The following is a 19,520-nucleotide window of genomic DNA, read 5'->3' on the forward strand; positions in this document are numbered from 1 at the left end:
CTTCCTCCCTGCCAGGAGATGTACGCGTGGGTGACGCTTCCCGCACTGGAGCAGGGCTGGTGGGGAGCCCCCCGGGGCGAGCAGGGGCCCGCGGCCAGCGCAGAGGAGCCCCGCCATAGCAGCGTGGGCTGGGGAGGGATGGCCCGGCAGCCCGAGCAGAGGGGTAGGGTGTTGGAGTGACTTCCCGAGTCGCTTCCAATTTTTAAATTGTTTGCGTTTCCACGCTCCTGCAAACGCGCGTGGACGCCGGCTGCCGTGGTCCTGACACACGTGGGCTGGCTGTCCCTGGCAGCCCAGCTCCAGGCTGTGCTGGGCTTGTGGGGATGCTGCAGCTCTCGCTGCCTGGGACCGGAGCCCCTTCAGGCTCCCCGTCGCTGCCTGGAGGCTGCTGTCCGGGTTGCTCAGGAGTTGCTTGTGCTGCCTGTTGCTTGCTTTTGTGCCGTCTCCTGCCCTAGACGAGGCTTCTATAACCTTAGACCAGCTGATCTGAGAAGGCAGCTGGGGCTGGCAAGCCCTCCTCGCTGAAGCAAGTATATTAAGAAAGCCCAAGCTAAGCTTTCCTTGTGCATTAGCCTTGCTCTGGAGCGGTGGCGAGTGTGGAGGTGAAAAGTTCACGCAGGGCCGAGGAGTACTTTTGAAGGCTGTTGCTTGGTGGATAAGACCTAGTTTACTGGCAGGATGTGGGCAGGAGTTTGGGTATTAATGGGACGCTTTGAAGGCATCGCTTCTGGAGCAGGGCTTTCCTAGCTGCCTGCGTCTGCTTGAGCTGCTGTGTTTTCTGCCTGCAGAATGGCATGGGACTGCTGGAGATGGCAGCTGGCCGTGTGGCTGAGCTGTCTCGTGTTCCTCCTTGGCTGGGGGGTGAGAAATCTGGGAGTGCAGGGAAGGGCTTATGGTTAGGGTTGGTTTTTGTACCCTCCCTGCAGGAGCCCCCTCATCCGGTCTGCAGCCATGGCCACCTCAGCGAGCTCCCACCTGAGCAAAGCCATCAAGCACATGTATATGAAGCTGCCGCAGGGGGAGAAGGTCCAAGCCATGTACATCTGGATCGATGGGACAGGGGAGCACCTCCGCTGCAAAACCCGCACGCTGGACCACGAGCCCAAGAGCCTTGAAGGTGAGAGGGCAGGTGCAGGATTCACAGCCCCTCACCGGGTGGAGAAAGCAGCCGTGCTTGGCTGCTCCAGAGAAAAGATGCCATGCCGTTTCTCTCTTTTCATGGCAGAAGGATGGTGTTGGGGAAGACATTGCTTCTCACCTCCTTCCAGTTACCCCTTTCCCCAGATACCCCAGGGGAGTGTTCCCAGCTTTCCAGATGTGGAGTTTCAGTCAGATGCCCAGGGTTGGGAGTCTGTCCCTTGCGCTGCCCCCGCTGCGGAGGGGGCTGTTGGCAGGGGCTGGGGGCTGTTGGCAGGGGCTCGGCGGCCCATTGACTCTCAAGTACTCGTTTTGGCCGGAAGTAGTTTGGCAGAAGAAAGTGGAGGGGAAAGAATGGAGCTATCCGGTGTAATTAAGAGCTTGTGTCCCTCAGAACAAACAGTCCCAGCTTACACAATAATAGCATTAGGATTTTCCCCAGGTTGCCATGGTACTGGCTGGAGACAGTTATGAAATGAAAATACTGTGTGTGACTGAGCAGAATTATCTCTCCCCCCCCCCCCTTTCCCCTTTTCCCTCTAACGGAGCAGTTGGCACAGCTCCTTTGAAATCTTTGTGCTTCCCATCCTCCCACTTTCCCCCCAGGATATGGAGGAGATAACATTGCCCGGGTGGAGTTCACTGCTGCTCCCGCTGTGCTTTGACCCGGAGGGCAGTGGGAAGCCAGGAGGGGTGGGTGAGGGGGCCAAGCTGGCCATACTCCTCCATATGAGACTCCACCTACATGTGATTTGCTTTCCCACCTTCTCAAGGCTATGCAACATGGATAAGGGTATTTCATGACTCCCCTCGTTCCTACAGCTTGAAGATGTCTCATGCTTTGCCCTCTCCCAGCTTGCACGGCCACCTCTGTGAGAAGACTGGGTGCTCTGCTCATCTCAGTGGTTGTTGCGACATGGGAAACATCCTCAGTGCTGCTCGGTTCGCTTGGTCTTGGCCAGCAGCCCAGTTCCTTGTGTCTCCCAGGGTGGCTGGGGAGTTGCACTCCCCTGTTTTTTTGCTTGGGTTTTTTTGTTGGGTTTTTCTTTTTTTTTGCTTCCCATTTGGAACAAAATCAGCTGAGCTGGGATTAAACTTATTATAGGCCTGTTCTCTATAAGCATCTTCACCTCTGTAATACTGGAGGGCGGCAGGGAGCCCATCCTCCTGGTGACCAGGGACCCTAGGTCACTGTGGCTCATTCCTCTCTCCGCTTCAGATCTCCCTGAGTGGAATTTCGACGGCTCCAGCACCTTCCAGGCTGAAGGCTCCAACAGTGACATGTACCTGCGACCTGCTGCCATGTTTCGGGACCCTTTTCGCAAGGATCCCAATAAACTAGTTCTCTGTGAAGTCTTCAAATACAACCGCCAGTCTGCAGGTGAATAGACCTTCTCCCTTCTCCTCGTGGAGGTGGTGTTTCTGGGGGAGAGGAAAGGGAGACCTATCCAAATGCTGTTTGTGCCCTTAGTATCATGCATGACACAGAAATAATCCCTGCCCTGAAAGTAAAAGGCAAACAAAGTGCCGGTGGTGGAGAAAAGGCTGGTCCTGGGATTCTTCACCAACACTGCTGGGACGCAAACTGTAAATAAAGTGGAAATGGGGAATGGAGGTGGAGATGCTAATAAGCCTCGTGTTGCTTTTCCATTCTAGAGACAAATCTCCGACACACCTGCAGGCGGATTATGGATATGGTGTCCAACCAGCACCCCTGGTTTGGGATGGAGCAAGAGTACACTCTTCTGGGGACAGATGGACATCCATTTGGCTGGCCTTCCAACGGCTTCCCTGGACCCCAAGGTAACCTCTCGGGAGTCTCTGCTGGACCAAGTCAGGAGTCCTTGTCGCCGTGTTTGAACTGTAATCTGTGTGACGTGCTTCAGGCGAGCTGAAAGATTCGAGGTGATTCTAGAACTGAAGGTGGACAATAGCAAGCAGGATATTGGCAAAAACTAACCCGTGAAATTAAGATTGTTACAGAAAGGTTAAGATGAAGATTGGCCACATCTAAATTTGCTGCTTGGTTTGTTAGTCTGCAGGTGACTTAAACTCTTCCCAGCATGACAGAGCACAAGCTCAGACTTTCAGAGGGACTTGCTTTGTGTCAGTGCTCTGCTCTGCTAGTGCTCCCATGAAAAACAGATTTTGGGGCTCTTCCACACATCCCAAGCCTTTGGAGAGTTCTTCCCTGTGTGTGCTCAGTCTTCGCTGAATTTAAGCCTTTTTCCTCGTGGAAACTCATGTTCCCCTTGCTGTTCACCTGTGCTGTTGCAGGTCCGTACTACTGTGGGGTAGGGGCAGACAAAGCCTATGGCAGAGACATTGTGGAGGCCCACTACCGAGCGTGCCTTTATGCTGGCGTGAAAATTGGAGGAACCAATGCAGAAGTGATGCCAGCCCAGGTAAATTGTTTTAGGTGCCTTGTGGAATGAGACAGTACAGAAGAATCCCAGGCAGTGGGAGCTTTTGGCTCTGAGCTGTGTAGTTTTATCAATGATCAGAGCATGAGGGAGTGGGAAGTGTCTCACTGCGAGTGTTTCTGCACCACTGAGCCAGCAGCTCCTCCTTCTTGTAGTGGGAGTTCCAAGTGGGACCATGTGAAGGGATTGAGATGGGGGATCACCTCTGGATTGCACGCTTCATCCTCCATCGAGTGTGCGAAGACTTCGGTGTCATTGTGTCCTTTGATCCCAAACCCATCCCTGGGAACTGGAATGGCGCTGGCTGTCACACCAACTTCAGCACTAAGAACATGAGGGAAGATGGAGGTCTCAAGTAAGTTTTTTGAGATGGGCCAGTAGTATCTGTTTGCTAAGCAGCAGGCTGGACTTGGGAGCAGTGAGCTTTTTGCAGAGCTTTTGACCACATGGGAGATGTCACTCTGGTGCTTGGCGTTATGTTTGAACCTTTCTTCTGGATTTTTTTTTTTTTTTGTATAATGATATACTCCCTTCTTGATGCTGGGTGGGAAATTCAGCCAGCAGTACAGCTGCATCAGTGCTGATGGAAGCAGAGGTGGCCAGGATGCAGCTATTTGTAATGGGCTGTCCAGCTCTTCATCTGCCAATGCTGCAAACAAACAAACTCACTCAGCATAGGCCCTATTTTTGTTTATAACCATGATAAAAGAGAAAGACCATTTGCTTCTGTCTAGGCTAGGCTGTGGAAGCAAATGCCATGTTCTCTTAAACAAGAAGATCCTGCAAATGTAAAACCAGAGTTCCCATATGGGACTGATGTGCAGGCAGGGACCTTACAGCACTGGGTTGCAGTGGAGCTCTATGAAGAGATTCCTCCTGGCAGCTGCGTTTTCTTGCCTTAATCTTAGTGATGCCCTGAGATAATAAGCCAACCCATGACCGTGTGAGCTTCCCAAATAGAAACTTCTGTGTTAAGGAACCCCCCGCTCTGAGAGCAGGTTCTGCAGGGCAATGTGTCTGGGATTTGGCCATGGGTCGAACTGGTGGTGTCCCACACACAGCACTCCTGAGGAACCTTTTGAGGCCATGGGGATCCTTTTCCAAGAACCAGCCTGTGTCAGAAGTAGGAGTGGAGAGAAGCCCTGTGTTGAGATGATCAGAAAAGTGGGTTGTAGGGCATAGGCTTCATCATAAAGTGGCTTGGGGACAGCAGTGAATCTGCTGTCACTTGGATGCTCGTACCATCCATCAGACACTCACTGTGTCTTCCCCTCTTCCTTGCTCCCTTCACAGGCACATTGAAGAGGCCATCGAGAGGCTGAGCAAGCGTCACCAGTACCACATCCGTGCCTATGACCCCAAAGGGGGGCTGGACAATGCCAGGCGCCTGACGGGTTTCCACGAGACATCCAACATCCACGAGTTCTCTGCTGGCGTGGCCAACCGCGGCGCCAGCATCCGCATCCCCAGGAACGTGGGCCACGAGAAGAAGGGCTACTTTGAGGACCGCCGGCCCTCCGCCAACTGTGATCCTTATGCTGTGACAGAGGCCCTCGTCCGCACGTGTCTCCTCAACGAAACTGGAGACGAGCCTTTTGAGTACAAGAACTAAGTGGACTGCGCCCACAAACACTGCCTTCCCCCCACACTTCCTGCACCCCTAAACTTCCCTTCTAGATGTAATCCCGAGGGTACAAGATAACACGTTTTGTGTCTCAGTAACTCTTGTTGTCTTGAGGTGGGGAGGAGGGCAAATTTAGTTTTATCGATGTCTGTTTGTCATTGACTCTTCAGAAGACAAGAGGAGGAGAGGGTTTTAGAGAACTTTTAACCACTGTTTTATTTTTTGTCTAATTAATGTGTACATCTGATGGGATCCAGTGGCTTCCAGGGACAGACTGCACACACAAAAAGCGAGTAGGCGAGTGGAAAGCTTAAAACTACAGCTGACTCCCCCAAGAGTCAAATTTGGGGTGTTAGCCCCACCACTGGCTTTCTGCAGGCTAATGGTTCTCTAAGGTTGGTGCCTTTCTGCAGAGAAGGGAAGATGGGAGCTGTGATGGAGCCCCATGTGCTCCTGCCTGTATGGTGTGATGGTGAGATCTTCACCCTCTGGCCACTCTGAGGTTTCTGGGAATCTTCTGGCATTGAGCTCAGTGTAGGAGAGTTGAGGAGAACTCCTGGTTCTGTCACTGGAAGTCAACTGGTCTCTGGCTCATAACACAGAGTGAAGTAGTATTTTTCTATTTAAATATAAAACAACAAAAAAAAAATATAGGAAAGTGTTTTTTTTTAAAAAAGAGATGACGTTCCAATGACTCACCTGGCTAGAGCAGGCAGAGCTCCTGAGGATGCTGTCAGAGCGTCTCCAGGTGGGACTGAGGGTGAGCTTGGAGGGCTCAGTGGAGGAGACTCGGATGAGATTTGTTTCAGCGTGGAGTGGAGTTTGCAGTAGGCGGTTCCCAGATCCGGGAAGCCCACAGAAGCATTTATTACTGTAACTCGAGCAGCCGTGACGCGCTTAGGAGCGTGTTAGATCAACAGGAGGCGGGTGTCCTGAACTAGGAGTTGACCGGTCAACTTAACCATGTTCTGGACAGAACTGTGGGTGTTCTACCTTTCCAGCGGGGCTAGCATGTCACTAAAGCAGGGCTTTTGAGAAAGGAAAAAAAGTTTTAGATTTTTTTTCTTTCATAATGTTCTTAGTTTCTAAAACTGAATGGTTTTACAGAGACCGTTGATGTCACTGTTGTGTCCTGGCTCTTGGGCTGCCTGCTGTGATGGGGGCTAGGAGAAGGGAGAGGCCACCTGTCCCTCCCGGCCAGCCCTGGCACCTCCCAGCTCATGCTGGGGGGTTCAAACGTTCCAGGATTTTACATTTGGGTATCTTAGATGGTGCCAGTTATATTCCATTGCATTTGGACTTCTTCCGAATAGTCTTTTTTTTTTTATAATAAAAAAAGAAAAAAAGAACAAAACCTTAATTGTGACTTCTGCCTCCTTTCTGTGATTCATCCTGACAGCTTCTCTCGTATGTGTGTTGCCTTCACCATTTGAAGGGAATTTGACCCTGATAGTGGCTAGGCTTTGGCTTTTCACTTCTGGGGTGAGGGTCTTGCAAGCCATGTGTGCTCTCCAGAAAATGGGGTTTTGTAGGTGGCTGTAGATTCTCTGGTGGGTGATGGTCTAGCTGTGACTGGAGTTGGGGTTCTCTTGGTACGGGAAAGGGACTGGGCTTGTGAGTGTCCGTAGGGAGGATTATGGGGTAAGCACAGGTGTTTGTGCATCTCCCCAGCCTCCTCCACACAAGTTCTACAGGATGTAGAAATCCCACAGAAAATAAAATTCCAGCAAACTTCATGAACTTCAGGAAAGGCTTTGTGGAAGAGGATCCTTTCTCACTCTCCCTGTGGAGAAAATGCTGCTCATCTACCTTTAGTATAAAACCGGGCATTTAGAAAAGTAAGCAAGGTAGTAGAAATGTGTCATGTTGCTCCCCAAGTCTTTTATTGAGCCTGTGGTGCTATTTCCCACCTCCCCAACAGGTACTTTCTTCAGGGGTGGATGCTTTAACTGTTCCCATCTTTAACTATAGATTAACCACGCACGAGCATTCTGCTGGGCTGATAAGGCTGTTCCTGCATTGACATTTTTATGGAGCAAGTGGTCTTTTGCATTGCCCTTCTGGGGAACGTTCAAGGCAGCACCTTCCTCACCATGGTTCCAAAATTACCCTATCTCCCTGTTCCTGTGCAGGGTGGAGTGTCACTGGAGCAGAAGCGAAGCAGACACCATGTCCTTTCCTCTGATCGTGACATGACCACGAGGACTTTGGCCTCTGTCTGGGCTGGAGCAGGGGTACTGCAGCTAGAAGAAACGCATGCTGCTCTCGAGTAACTCATGAGTCCAGAGACATTGGGGTTTTCTGCTGATTTGGGTGTGGGGAGGCAGCTACTATTCTTTCTGCCTTCCAAGAAAATGTTACAGAGGAAAAAATGGATTACACCTAAATTAAGGGCACTTCTGTAAGGGCATTTGCACATAAGGAGGGACAAGACATGGTAATGCTTTTTTTGAGATTCCTGTACCTTCGAACACTGTGCATCCTCGAGGCTGGAGCCCTGTCCCTCCAGAGACCCTTTTCTCCTGGGGAACGAAGGAATTTGGAAAAGTGGGCACGGCTTGGTTTTGGCCACCAAGCATCACCAGCAGCAAAGGCAGTAGCTGATGGGCAGCCAGGTTTTGCCCTGGGGCTAAACACCATCTCCCTGTGCCTGACAGAGCCTCATTGATGCAGAGAAGTGGACTAGCATTTGTGTCCCCCTGCAGAGGATGCCAAGAGGATGCCACCTCCATGGTGGCCAGGCTGGCCATCAGGGTGATAGCAGGAGCTGGCTTCAGTTCTTTGCTTCTCCAGCTGCCTTGAACATAAATTCAGGACAGGAGTTTGATGCTTAATCATAGAATCATTTAGGTTGGAAAAGACCTGTAAGATCAAGTCCAACCATTAACCTAGCACTGCCAAGTCCACCACTAAACTATGTCCCTAAGCACCACGTCTACATGTCTTTTAAAAACCTCCAGGGATGGTGACTCAACCACTTCCCTGGGCAGCCTGTTCCAATGCTTGACAACCCTTTTGGTGAAGAAATTTTTCCTAATATCCAATCTAAACCTCCCCTGGCACAACTTGAGGCCATTTCCTCTTGTCCTATCGCTTGTTACTTGGGAGAAGAGACCGACACCCACCTCGCTACAACCTCCTTTCAGGTAGTTGTAGAGAGCAATGAGGTCTCCCCTCAGCCTCCTCTTCCCCAGGCTAAACAACCCCAGCTCCCTCAGCCGCTCCTCATAAGACTTGTTCTCCAGACCCCTCACCAGCCTTGTTGCCCTTCTCTGGACACGCTCCAGCACCCCGATGTCCTTCTCGTAGTGAGGGGCCCAAAACTGAACACAGTATTCGAGGTGCGGCCTCACCAGTGCCGAGTACAGGGGCACGATCACTTCCCTAGTCCTGCTGGCCACACTATTTCTGATACAGGCCAGGATGCCATTGGCCTTCTGGGCCACCTGGGCACACTGCTGGCTCATAGTCAGCTGGCTGTTGACCAACACCCCCAGGTCCTTTTCCGCCAGGCAGCTTTCCAGCCACTCTTCCCCAAGCCTGTAGCGCTGCATGGGGTTGTTCTGACCCAAGTGCAGGACCCGGCACTTGGCCTTGTTGACTCTCATACAGTTGGCCTTGGCCCGTCGATCCAGCCTGTCCAAAATGGTTCCTCTTGTTCTCAGCTGAGAAAACATTCATCCACTCACTTCACAATTACCCAACTGAAAATAAGGCCGAAACAACAAACATTGTACTGCAAAATGGCTTTTCAGATGATTATTAAAAATATATGTTAACAAAAGTTAATGAGTTAGAAGGAAAAATCCTTCCTTTCCTCTAGACACTGTTTTCTGACTTTTTGCCTAAAGTCTCCTTTGCAGTTACCTAAACACCATTTCCCAAATATATAGGGTAGAGAGGCCTCCTCTTAAGACTGTGGAGCTCTTGCAAATTGAGCCTGAAACCTTCAGAAGCTGTATTTACTGCTTATGTATTTATATAAAACATTTTGACTTTTAATCTTAGCCTCTCAGGAGGAAGCAAATCCCTTTTCTCTGTTTACTCACATATCCTTAAAATGTGAACAATGACATAGAAATGTTCACTGAATACAAGAAAATGCAAGTATTGGTCCCAAAGGGTTTGCCAGGCACATTGGAGCATCAGGAACTGCTCCGAATGAGGCAGTCAAAAATAGCACCAGCTTTTTGAAGTGCCTGTTGGTTGCACTCCCTTTTAATCAAACACCAGCTTCGGAGAAAAGGCTGCTCCAAAATGATTACTATATCTGCTCATATGCCAGGCTTTTCCCCATAACTGAATTTTAAGGCAATTAAAATAAGATTAGCCACAGCTCCCTTCAAATATAGCCTGCAGCAGATGAGCTAATCAAGATCACCCTTGCAGCATCTTTTAACACTGGGCTGTGCCAGCCCAATTACTGTGAGCAGGAGGGCTTTTCTCTTCCTGAAAAGCCTGATGAATCAGGTGTGTCTGGTTGGGTTTCTTCTACCCTTTCACATTTTCAGAGTGCTCTGATGCTGCTCCAGTATCTGCATACCACTTCCTTTTTTTTGTTTGTTTGTTTGTTTTCTAGCACTATTTGATCTTCTTAGATCACCCTTTTTGGTAGATCAGCCTTTGCACCCTTATGTAGCCTCTGGCTGTGACCACCTCTCCCTTCCTGAACACAGCTTCTGGAGGAGAAATCAGCCACTCTTAGGTGGGTAAGGTTTTGCTGAGCTGCCTTTTGGATGCTATTACCTGGGGGGGAGAGAGGCACTTCTTGTTGGTAGGCAAAATTGTTTTTATTTCTCCGAGTCTGTGTTTTTCCCTTTTCCTGGGATGTTGATATTGGCCCCTGTGACTGTCCTGCATCTCTTTCTGCCCATGGAGGATGGGAAGGGATGGTCCCAAGAAGGGAGCCAGACACAGACTGCTGAGGGGGCGATTTGCAGAGCTCTGCAAGAGCCTCTGTTTGTGCTTGAATGTCATGTTATCAGAGCAGGCCTGCTTTGCTCTCTTGAAATGCATCCTGGAGGTCCAGCAGCTTCTCTGGTGTGGTGTTCGGAGAAGTCCCATCTGAGATCTATGCTTGCTGTTCATCGGCTGCATTGTGAGCTGGTGCAGAGCCATAGAAGAGGGGCTGGAGGTCTTTTGCCCTCTTGAAGGAGGCCAGGGCATGCTCTGGAAAGGTGCTGGAGCCCAGCCCACTGGGAACAGGTCAAGTGTGGCTGGTTGGTAGCTTCTTGTGTGACCCAGTTGACAAAGGTGGTGGAGCGAAGAGGGGAATCCTGCTGTCATGGTTGTCAGTAATTCAGCTTCAGCTGAGCCACGATTTCATCCCACTTGTTCAGTTACTGATTAAACTGAGGACAGCTGCTTAGAAAACAAGTGGGAGCTCTTGAAAGGGGTGATCTCCTTTAGTCTGCCTGGCTTCCCTGGCCAGCTGGATGCAGGGTCAGATCTGGCTCATGAGCAGGTCTTCCTGGCTCTTCAGCTGGGACTGACCGCTTATGTGCAGTGGCCAGTTTCCCCATGCTGGCTCTTGTGGCTTTTAAATTGAGTTCTGACTCTGTTTGGTTGCTGATAAAGGGGCCAGCCTATCTGTAGGATTTGTGGTATGGAGACATGAATAGCTTTTCTTGAGGTCATGTGGATTATGGGCAATATCACTTACTGAGTAATGACCCATCTGAATGCCCAAAGGTGTCATTTGTTAATTGCCCGGTTCATGAAGAAATCTCAGTTTGCTCCTTGTGACTCTGCTCTGAGCCAGTGCTGGCTGTTTTGGGGCTCTCCCCCTCTCTTGTGCAATGACCTTTGAAAACATGTCTCAGCCATGCTGCTCTCCTCACTGAAGTGTCTCCAGGGTCTCCATCCCTAGCGGGAGATGGTGTGGACCAGAGCCTCTCCCAGCTGCTCCTGGAGGTGTCTGGCCTATGTTTGGAAGGAACGAGATTTGAGGCTGGGTGCTTCTTGCGGTTTAGCCCCCAAAACCTGCAGTGGCCTTGCACGCAGAGCATGCATGGGTTGACCTTAATGGGAGACTGCCTGGCTGGGGAGAAACCCAGGGTCAGAGGGGGAATTTGGGGGGGAAAATCCATGTTCTGTGACTCTAGAATAAGCACCAGGGTTGCAGCTCTTCAGTGTTGTAGGAGGACTGGGCCCTTTCCCTCTCCTAAGCCTTCTCCCTCATTGCTCCTTTCCTCCCTTCTCTGGTGAGATGGTGCAAGACTGCTGCATGTGCTGGGGCAGCAGTGCAGGGGGACAGATCAGGTTTTACCTCAGCGAAAAAAAAAAATTGTTTTCCTTTTTTTCCCTCTCCATCCTGGCCTGCCCACAGGCTGGCACGGCTGGGCTGTTTTCCTTTCATAAGCTGCATTATGTAAGCCGCGTCTTGAGTGGGGATGTGGTGCCAACTTGGACTCTGCAGCGGGAAGGAGCCGCATTCCTCCGCTGCTGGGTTTAATCCCTGCCTCCAGCCACAGTTGGTTTGCTGGGAGGAATCGGAGGGCTGTGCTGAGGTTTCTAATCCCTTGCCCCAGGTGGAGCCAGCTCATTTGTGCAGGAGCTCTGCTTTCCTTTGTCAACAGGTTGTGCCCGTGACTCCTCTTAGCAAGCCCTTTCCTTGGCTGCTAGGAGGGTTGGCCCAGGCATGCACACCACACCTCAGGACCTTCCTTGTTTGTTGAACTCTCTGTGCTCTGTGGCTTAGGTTGCACTTGCTCAGTAAGGCTGGTGGGGGAGAAAAATGAAAGCAGAGACTTCCGCAATTCTAGCCCAAAAAACAGTGGCAAAGGTGGGGTGCCAGGCTGGCATGGAAAGCAGGTAGGCTGCAGAGCCTGAGGAAGACCATGTTGGTGCCAACAGCTTCTCCATCTGTCCGACCACTGACTGCCCTCCCAGGGTGCAACATCTGCAGGACACCCTTGTCGCACCAAGGATCCGGGGGAGCCCTGGAGATCCTGCACCTAAGGGTCCTGTGGCACCAGCCTGGCTGGGTGTAGGGTGCAGGACAGCAATGGGTGCTTGGCAGGGTGTTTGTCGGCTCCCCAGCAGCCTGAGCAAGCTGTCTTCAGCCCCTGTACTCAGTCAGGATTGATGATCTTCAGGAGCCCATTTGGCTCGGCATAGGCCATGTGGGTTCAGAAGGAAAGGTCTTCTTCCTCCACTCAGGTTTTAGATGAAGCTGACAGCAGCAATGCCTTGCTGTGTGTTTTCATGTTCTGTGGATGGATGAGGCACTAGACTCCACAGTTTTTGCTGACGGCTTTCCCCAGTGCCAAATATGCTGTTAAAATGAGAATTATTAATCAGATACAGGTTTGAGCTGCTTTTTCTCATCACAAAGCTGGGTGGCTCAAGCCCATCCATATGGCTCATGGAGATGCTAGGCAGCTGGCTGAATTGCCCAGCTGCTTCTGTCCTGAGCCGGAGCTTGGCCAAAATGCCTAAAATACTGGGAAAGCAAGTGAATAGGATCCTCCTCCCCTACTGAGCTGAACCTGTAGGATTCTGGAAAGCATGCTGGCCAGCAGGTATTTGGTAAAATGCTAGGATCAACATTTGCTTCAACCACAAAAAGCAATCTGCTCAACGCCTCTCTGTGTTTAGGGGATCCTGAGCAAGCCACCAAGTTTGAGGTAGGAAGAGCCGTGCCCAGGGCTATGTTGTCCAGATGCCGTTTCCATTTAGAAAGCTGCCTGGGAACAGCTGGGCTTAGAGATGGGCTCAGCCTTCCTCTGAAACTTGGAGGCCAGGGCTTCAGCTGGCTGAATCACTGAAAACTATGCACTTGCTCTGCAATACAAGATATTTTCAGACTATTTTCCACCAAGACAGATAACACATGCAGGGTGATTAACTGGCTCCATTTTTTCCACCTCTCCTTGTGGCTGGCTCTCCTGGCAAGATCTCCATCAGCTCTTTAAAATGCTTTCACTGTAACATGGATGCCTTCCTTTCTGGCAAATAACCATGCCAGTAATTAGCGGGTGACACTGTCACTGTGGGCTGTAGACCTATGAGGAAGCATTTCATTAAGAGAAGAGGTTGCTTTGGAGTGGAAGTTTTTTATCTGTAATCTCTCTAAGATGTGGAAAGCTGGCCGTGAAGCTGGCTGGGGAGGGAGGTGGTCTCTGGCAGGGCTGTCCTCCACACCAGTTTGGGGATGTGCCCCGTGTATCAGAGCAGGAGCCAGGGACACACCATGGATGGTGGTTTGGGACCAAAGAGCATCCTAAAGATTTGTGTCATGCTAGCAGTCTGTGCCATGGAAATATCCTGGTCAGAGTGAGGTGTTTCATCTGGGCCATTGGCTGTCTGTTTTCCTGGGGAGGGAAAAGAGAGTTGGCAACAGTGCTACCTTACTCTCAAAGTGTGAGCTGTAGAGCTAATGCATGGCAAACCCTACTCACACCAGCTTCTCTGCACAGGGCAGAGGATAGCTCAGAAACATCAAGGGATGAAGGGCAGTATCCAGGACCCTACAGAAGGTGTCTGCCTGGCTTATACAGGCAACGGAGAGCAGAAGGGGTTGAATACAGCCTGAATGATGGTACTGCAATACCCCTGCGTACAGGGAGCCGGGCTTTAGCACTGCAGGAGCAGAAGTGCTCTGAGTCATTCCTGTGAGCCAGCCACGGTGGCTCCAAAGCACCCAGGAAGGAGTTGGCCATGCAATTTGAGCCTGCGCAAGGGTAGGTACGAGTCTACATGGTTCCTCTTGAAACAAAAGACAGCCCTTTTCCATGTTGTGTCTTGCAAAGAGGCAGCCTGGGCTTGCTGGGGGAGCTTGCGCTGGAGAAGGTCATTAAGCTTGTAAGATGGGAGCTTCTGGTGGAAGATCTGGTCTCGGTAAAACACAAATCTCTGTGCAAAGGTTGAGGTGGGGGAAAGGCGGTGATGCCACATGGGTTCTGCTGAGTACCTGCAAGACCAGGGTGAATGGGTTTCTAACAGGCTGTAGCTGAGCTGGATCACTCCCAGGGTGCTTGTGCAAACAGCGTGTGACCCTGGTGTCATGGGAGACCTTGAGTGGGAGCTAGTGACAACTTAGCCCAAAGAGCTCTCTGACACCCAGCGGCTCACCCTGCTCGTCTCCCCCTCCTACCCAGCCAGTGGAAACTGCTCACATGAAATCTAAAGCAAACGCTGCAATACTTGTCTTTTTGTTGTGAATAATGTGAGGCCTTTTTTTCTGTGTGCACTATTGAAGCAGCAGCTGTATTTCAACCAGCTGGCAGCGCTCTGGGAGGAGATCAAGTGTTCTTAGCAAAGTCGGGCCAGATCTATGGCTGGTGGAAATCAGTGTAATTCTGTGTGATCTCAGTACTGAGCTGCTTTATACCACCTTTGAACTGGGCTCCCAGACTGAGGCTTTGGGGGATGGAGAAGTGCTCTTTGTAGAGGTGAAATAGTCATGCATGCTGTTAGCGGTGTCTGCTGGAGCAGGAGGGCGAGGAGCTCGGCTGTGCAGTCAGCCAGCAGCTGCTACTACTGGACAGGATTTTGGTTGTGTGGGGAGGTCTCTGAGCACTTGCTGTTGGATAGTCCTCTTCTGAAGCATGGGGGCGGGGGAAAAAAAAAAAAAGACTCTTCTGTGTCCAGGGCACCTGGAGCTGTGGATGTGTGGATTGCTACACTCTGCCTGTACATGCTGCAAGACCAGAGCACCAGCCCTGCCAAAACATCCAGGCCTTCTGGGAAGCATCTGCAGCACCGTGTGCTTGTCCCGCAGGATACGCTGTGCCTCCCTCTGCCAGGTACCACGGGGCAGGTACCAGCCTTTCTTCTGGGCTCAGGAACAGCTTGTTTTGAACGTTGGTGGCACAGAAAGCAGGAGCAGATGTGCCTGTGGGCACTGCTGGCCCATCTCCCTGGCACAGGCAGGAGTCATTCCTCTGGCACTGCTGCCTGCAGGTGCCTGCCCCTGTGCTGCTGACCCCCAGGACATGCTGGACCCCCCCCGTACCAGCACTGCCCCATGCTCTCAGCCAGACCCATCCTTTGCACAGAAGGTCTTGGGCAGCAAAGCTGCTCTGTGTGCTGGATTCATTAATATAGTGTCTCCTCTCAATCTTCAGCTCAACCCTCCCATCCTTCTGCTCTGTCTGTCCACTAATGGGTAGCTCAGCATGGAAGTGGGTTGAGAAGGACGTGGGGGGCTAGAGAAGGCTGGGAGGAGTCAGAGGGGAAGGAACATGCTCAGATGAGAGGTGGGTTTTGTTGGTTTTGTGGTTTGTTTTTTTTTTTTTCCTTTGGGCTATTTGTTATATTCTGGTAATGAGAAAACATGCAGTCTTTCTCAGTAAGAAAACCCTGTTGGTGTTTTTTTGTTTTTTTGCCTGAACCCATGTCCTTGTCAGAGCCCTTTTCTGTTATATTCAGAAATTTGGTTCTTAGTCCTGAGGAACTGAAGGGACCTTTGCTGTCAGAGGTACCATATCCATCATCCAGATACTACCAGAGCTTTTCCTCTGCTTTGCACCTCCCTCTGCCCCTCGTTGAAAGAACAAATGTCTCTGTCCCAGCCATGCCAGTCCCAGTACCTGTGCTGGCTGGTTCCAGCTTGCCATGTCTGTGGGGGCTGAGGTTGCTCCTCCAGAGCAGCGTGGATGTGCCCTCAACACAGCGGTGAGTGGAAATAGCAGTGATGGGAGCAGTGGGGGTGAGAAGAAGGCACTGAATAAATCATGCCCATGGATGGCTTTTTCTGCCTGAGTTGGTTTCTCTTTACTAGGAGCTGCACAGGATTTATTGCATTGCACATTTCTGTTCTGTCTCTAGGTTCGGTTGGGTGTGCTGGACACATGATTCATTTGCATGGGTGCTCTTTTCCAGCACTGTCGACATCTGCTGATCTCAGATTGCTTTCCAACCATTAAACCCGATGTGGCAAGAGAGAACTGAAGGAGAGGAAGACACCTCATTCATTTTTACTCCACCCTGCATCCTTCCCCTCTCTTTCCTCTTGCGGAGACAGGGAGGAATATTGTTTTGCTCGCCCTAGGGGGAATGAGATGTTATTTAATTGCCTACCACCACATAGCATGGCTGTTGGAGTCAGGCGCTAAAGCATGCTGTGCTTGGCTGTCACTGCGTGGCACTTCACGCGGGATGGTGCATTCTAAATTGCAGCCTAGCCTGCGTCGAGGCTGCTGCTCCGACTGAAGCAGAGTGCAATTCAGGCAAGGTACGTTCCTCCTTGCTGCCTGGATTACTGCCCTGAGCAGCTGAGTCCCCAGTGTTGGTCACAGCGAGCCCTGGCTCCTGTTTCTGCCTTTGCTAGGGCAGGGCCACGAGAGTCACTTAACTAGCCTTCTGGGCAGGCTCCCAGTTCAACCTCCTGCCTGCCTTGGTCCTGTGGCTTGCAGGGTGCTGGGACAGGGGCCAGCCCGGTCCCTATGCCCTGAGTGGCTGTGGGTCCCCACGGGGGTGGCTGGGCGCAGGGGGGTTGCCAGAGGAGGAAGACTGGGAACCGCTGAGTGATGAGGCCAGGCAAAGGGTGGGCTTGCTTCTGCAGCCTGTCATCAGCGGGAGCGATGAAATGATTAACTTGGTGGCGAGGTCAGGGAAGCATGGCCGCCTGGAAGAAGTCTCTCGCCCACTGCTGGAGTGAGAGCTTGTGAGCAACTGGCTGCACGCTGTGGTTTTAACCCACGCTGGCACACAGCGTTCAACCTTTGCTTCAATTCCTCCTAACCACACATCTCCAAGACAGCAGCAATGCTCGCCCCCTCACGCCCAGCTGTGTGCGAGGCGGACTGAGTCCCAGGCATCATCCCCCCTGCTTCCAGTTGCAGTTCCAGAAATCAGCCTTCGCAGGATAAATTGTGCCCTAGCAAGGCCATGCCGTTTGGGGTTTTGGGGTTTTTGGGGGTTTTTTGTTTGTTTGTTTTTGGTTTTTTTGAGTCTGGTGCTATTTTGCAGGTGGCATAGCAGAACACTGCTCTGCAAAGCAGCTCTGTATTTAAAAGCAAAAGCGAGGCATAGGACACATTTTTAGCATCCCAAATATATTGAGATCAAAGGCAGTTTGCAAGAAAAATAATGGTTATTGCTACCTCCCAGAGTGCCAGCACAGCCTGGGATCTGAACAGCCACATGGCGCACAACCCTGCTGGGTCCCAGCTTGGCTCCTGCTGCTCTCCTGGGCATGGGACAGGACTGGAGACAGCCAGGAGCCAGCTGCCTCAGGAGCTTGTTCTGGGGGGGGAGGCATGAGCTTCCATCCTAGCCTAGCTCACAGTTTCCAAACAGTCTGACAGGGCTGAGAGCACCCAAGCAAGACTCGGGCAGCAAAGTCCTCCACTGATGGGCATCTACTTTCCTTTTCAATGCCCCCAGCTGATGTTTTATAGGAGCTGCAGATGTTTAATATCCAAGGGCAATTTTTTTCCAGGGTGGGCTTCTTCTAAGCAGGGAGTTGAGGGCGTGATCAAAGAACATGATGGTATTCTAAAAGTGGTCATATTTTGCTGTAGCTAAATCTAGCCCTTGTGCCAAACAGAGATTTATTTCTCAATGAGATCATCTGCAGGAAGACAGACTGTGCTTTCTGAGCAGTAGTAGCATTGTTGTGGCTGCTGGGCTGGTTTCAGGTGATGGGCAAGGCAGCGTTTGTCAGGAGAGGTAATACTTCTGTTAGATGCACCAGATTGCTGGAATAAAAACAGGCAACCCTCTGGCACAAGGGAAAGAAAACAAGAAACGTGTAAGCAGAGACATGGCCAGCTTCAAACTAGGTACATGGGCTGGCTCTGCTCCTGGGTCTGTCCTTGGTTTGAAGATTTCTTGCTCTGTTTCAGACCTAAGATGGATTTGGGCCAGCATCTCTTTGGGGTTTTCCTAGCTGTCTCACTAGAAGATAATTCCTTTCCCTACAAACTTTAAGGACTTGACCCCTGTCGTTTTCCCATCCTAACTTTCCTATGTAAACAAGGCTGAAAGAGAGAAGACAAAATGCGCACAGTGCTTTTCAGAGCTTCCCACCCCACAGCGCTGGGGAAGGGGTGTAGTGGCTGGGAGGTGAGCCTGGCTCTTGGGGAGCAGGCAGAGATGGGGATGGGAGTCTGCTTCAGGAAGGATTAATACAAACACCTGGTCGAGCAGATAGTGGCCGAATCCTGCCTCGATCGCTCCTGGCTCCCCTGCTCCACTCCTGGGTTGGTGTCTGGGGAAAGGGGTGGGTGATGAACCCAATCCTGCTGCGATGATACAGCATCTGGGAAATGCTGCTGGAGGTTTTCTGTGGAAAGATGACTCAACCTCATAGTTATCACACCAGGCTGGGGTGAAGCAGCAGGCAAGCAGGAGAAACAAAGATGCCTTTGTCACAGTTGCCCTGCCCTGTGGAACTGCCTGGCCCCGTGCCAGCAAGGTGCCTGGCTCGCTACTGAGACAAGAGGTTTGGGGGAGGCTGGCTTAGCAGCCACAAGCTTCCCAGAGCCAAAATTTGATGGTAGTTGCGCTCTCACCTAGAGATGCAGCCTCCCTTCCAGCAGCAGCGTAATGGGGCTCGGATGGGGTAACCACTGAAACCGCTGACAGGGCCAGCACCTTCCCTCCCCAGCCAGCCTCAATACGGCAGAGATGCTTATAGTGGGATGGTGGCCTCTCGAGGTACATCTGTGCAATGCCCGGGGTGGCCCCGGCAGGCAAGGGGGTGCAGGCATGCCCGTGTAGTGCAGAGCAAGTGGGCGTAGGCAGGCTGCCTTCGGAAACGGGACGAGCGTCAGTGTGTGAGTCCACAGCGGGTGGGCACGTTGCTAGCTCAGCGCTGCCTCTAATCGCCAGCACTCTGACCTTGGCCAGAGATGCCCTTGCTCCAGCCTGTACCAAACCAAGCTCCGCCATGCAGAGCCACCCCCTCGCTGGGCTAAACGGAAAGCTCGGGGACTCACGTGCGTGGGTGTCAGCACTGTATCCTTTGCTCTGGAAGGATATGAGGAGATGAGTCCCTCCAGGTCTAGGATGCACCCTTAGAAATGCCAGTTCTACCCAGGGTATGGAAAAATCCCGTCCCCTGGGATGTCTAAGCAGCTTGTTCCACCAGCATGAAACCCATTTAAAATCCATCCCCTTTTTGGGGATAGGAGAGGATGCATCCATCCTCACGCATGTGTTTTTTTTCTCCGGTTCATCACCGCAGGGCAGGTGGGAAGCAAGATCTGCTCGTACATCCCCCTTCCCCGCAATGCTGTTTGTGTTATACGTTGCTGCTCCTGTTTTGGAAAGCACCTGGGACCGCGAGAGTTAATTCTTCGTCCCAGCTGCTTTCCTCCGAGAGCTCAGCAGGCAGAGGGATTGTGCTAGGCAAGGGGCACCACTGCGTAGGGGGAGGGGGGCAA

General features: G+C 51.6%; 1 protein-coding gene across 1 annotated transcript in view; it reads left to right on the forward strand.

Moving 5' to 3' along the window:
* GLUL (glutamate-ammonia ligase) overlaps positions 1-6,544 on the forward strand; it is an 11,482-nt gene extending 4,938 nt beyond the window's left edge. The window contains exons 3-8 of the mRNA XM_009320634.1: positions 927-1,117; positions 2,357-2,518; positions 2,794-2,940; positions 3,415-3,542; positions 3,716-3,915; positions 4,854-6,544. Coding sequence (XP_009318909.1) covers positions 927-1,117; positions 2,357-2,518; positions 2,794-2,940; positions 3,415-3,542; positions 3,716-3,915; positions 4,854-5,172 — 1,147 coding nt within the window. The 3' untranslated portion in view covers positions 5,173-6,544. The remainder of the gene's footprint in view (positions 1-926; positions 1,118-2,356; positions 2,519-2,793; positions 2,941-3,414; positions 3,543-3,715; positions 3,916-4,853) is intronic.
* Positions 6,545-19,520: the final 12,976 nt, after the last annotated feature.

The sequence above is a fragment of the Pygoscelis adeliae genome, unplaced genomic scaffold (assembly GCF_000699105.1).
Source record: "Pygoscelis adeliae isolate BGI_AS28 unplaced genomic scaffold, ASM69910v1 Scaffold402, whole genome shotgun sequence".
Lineage (NCBI taxonomy): Eukaryota > Metazoa > Chordata > Aves > Sphenisciformes > Spheniscidae > Pygoscelis > Pygoscelis adeliae.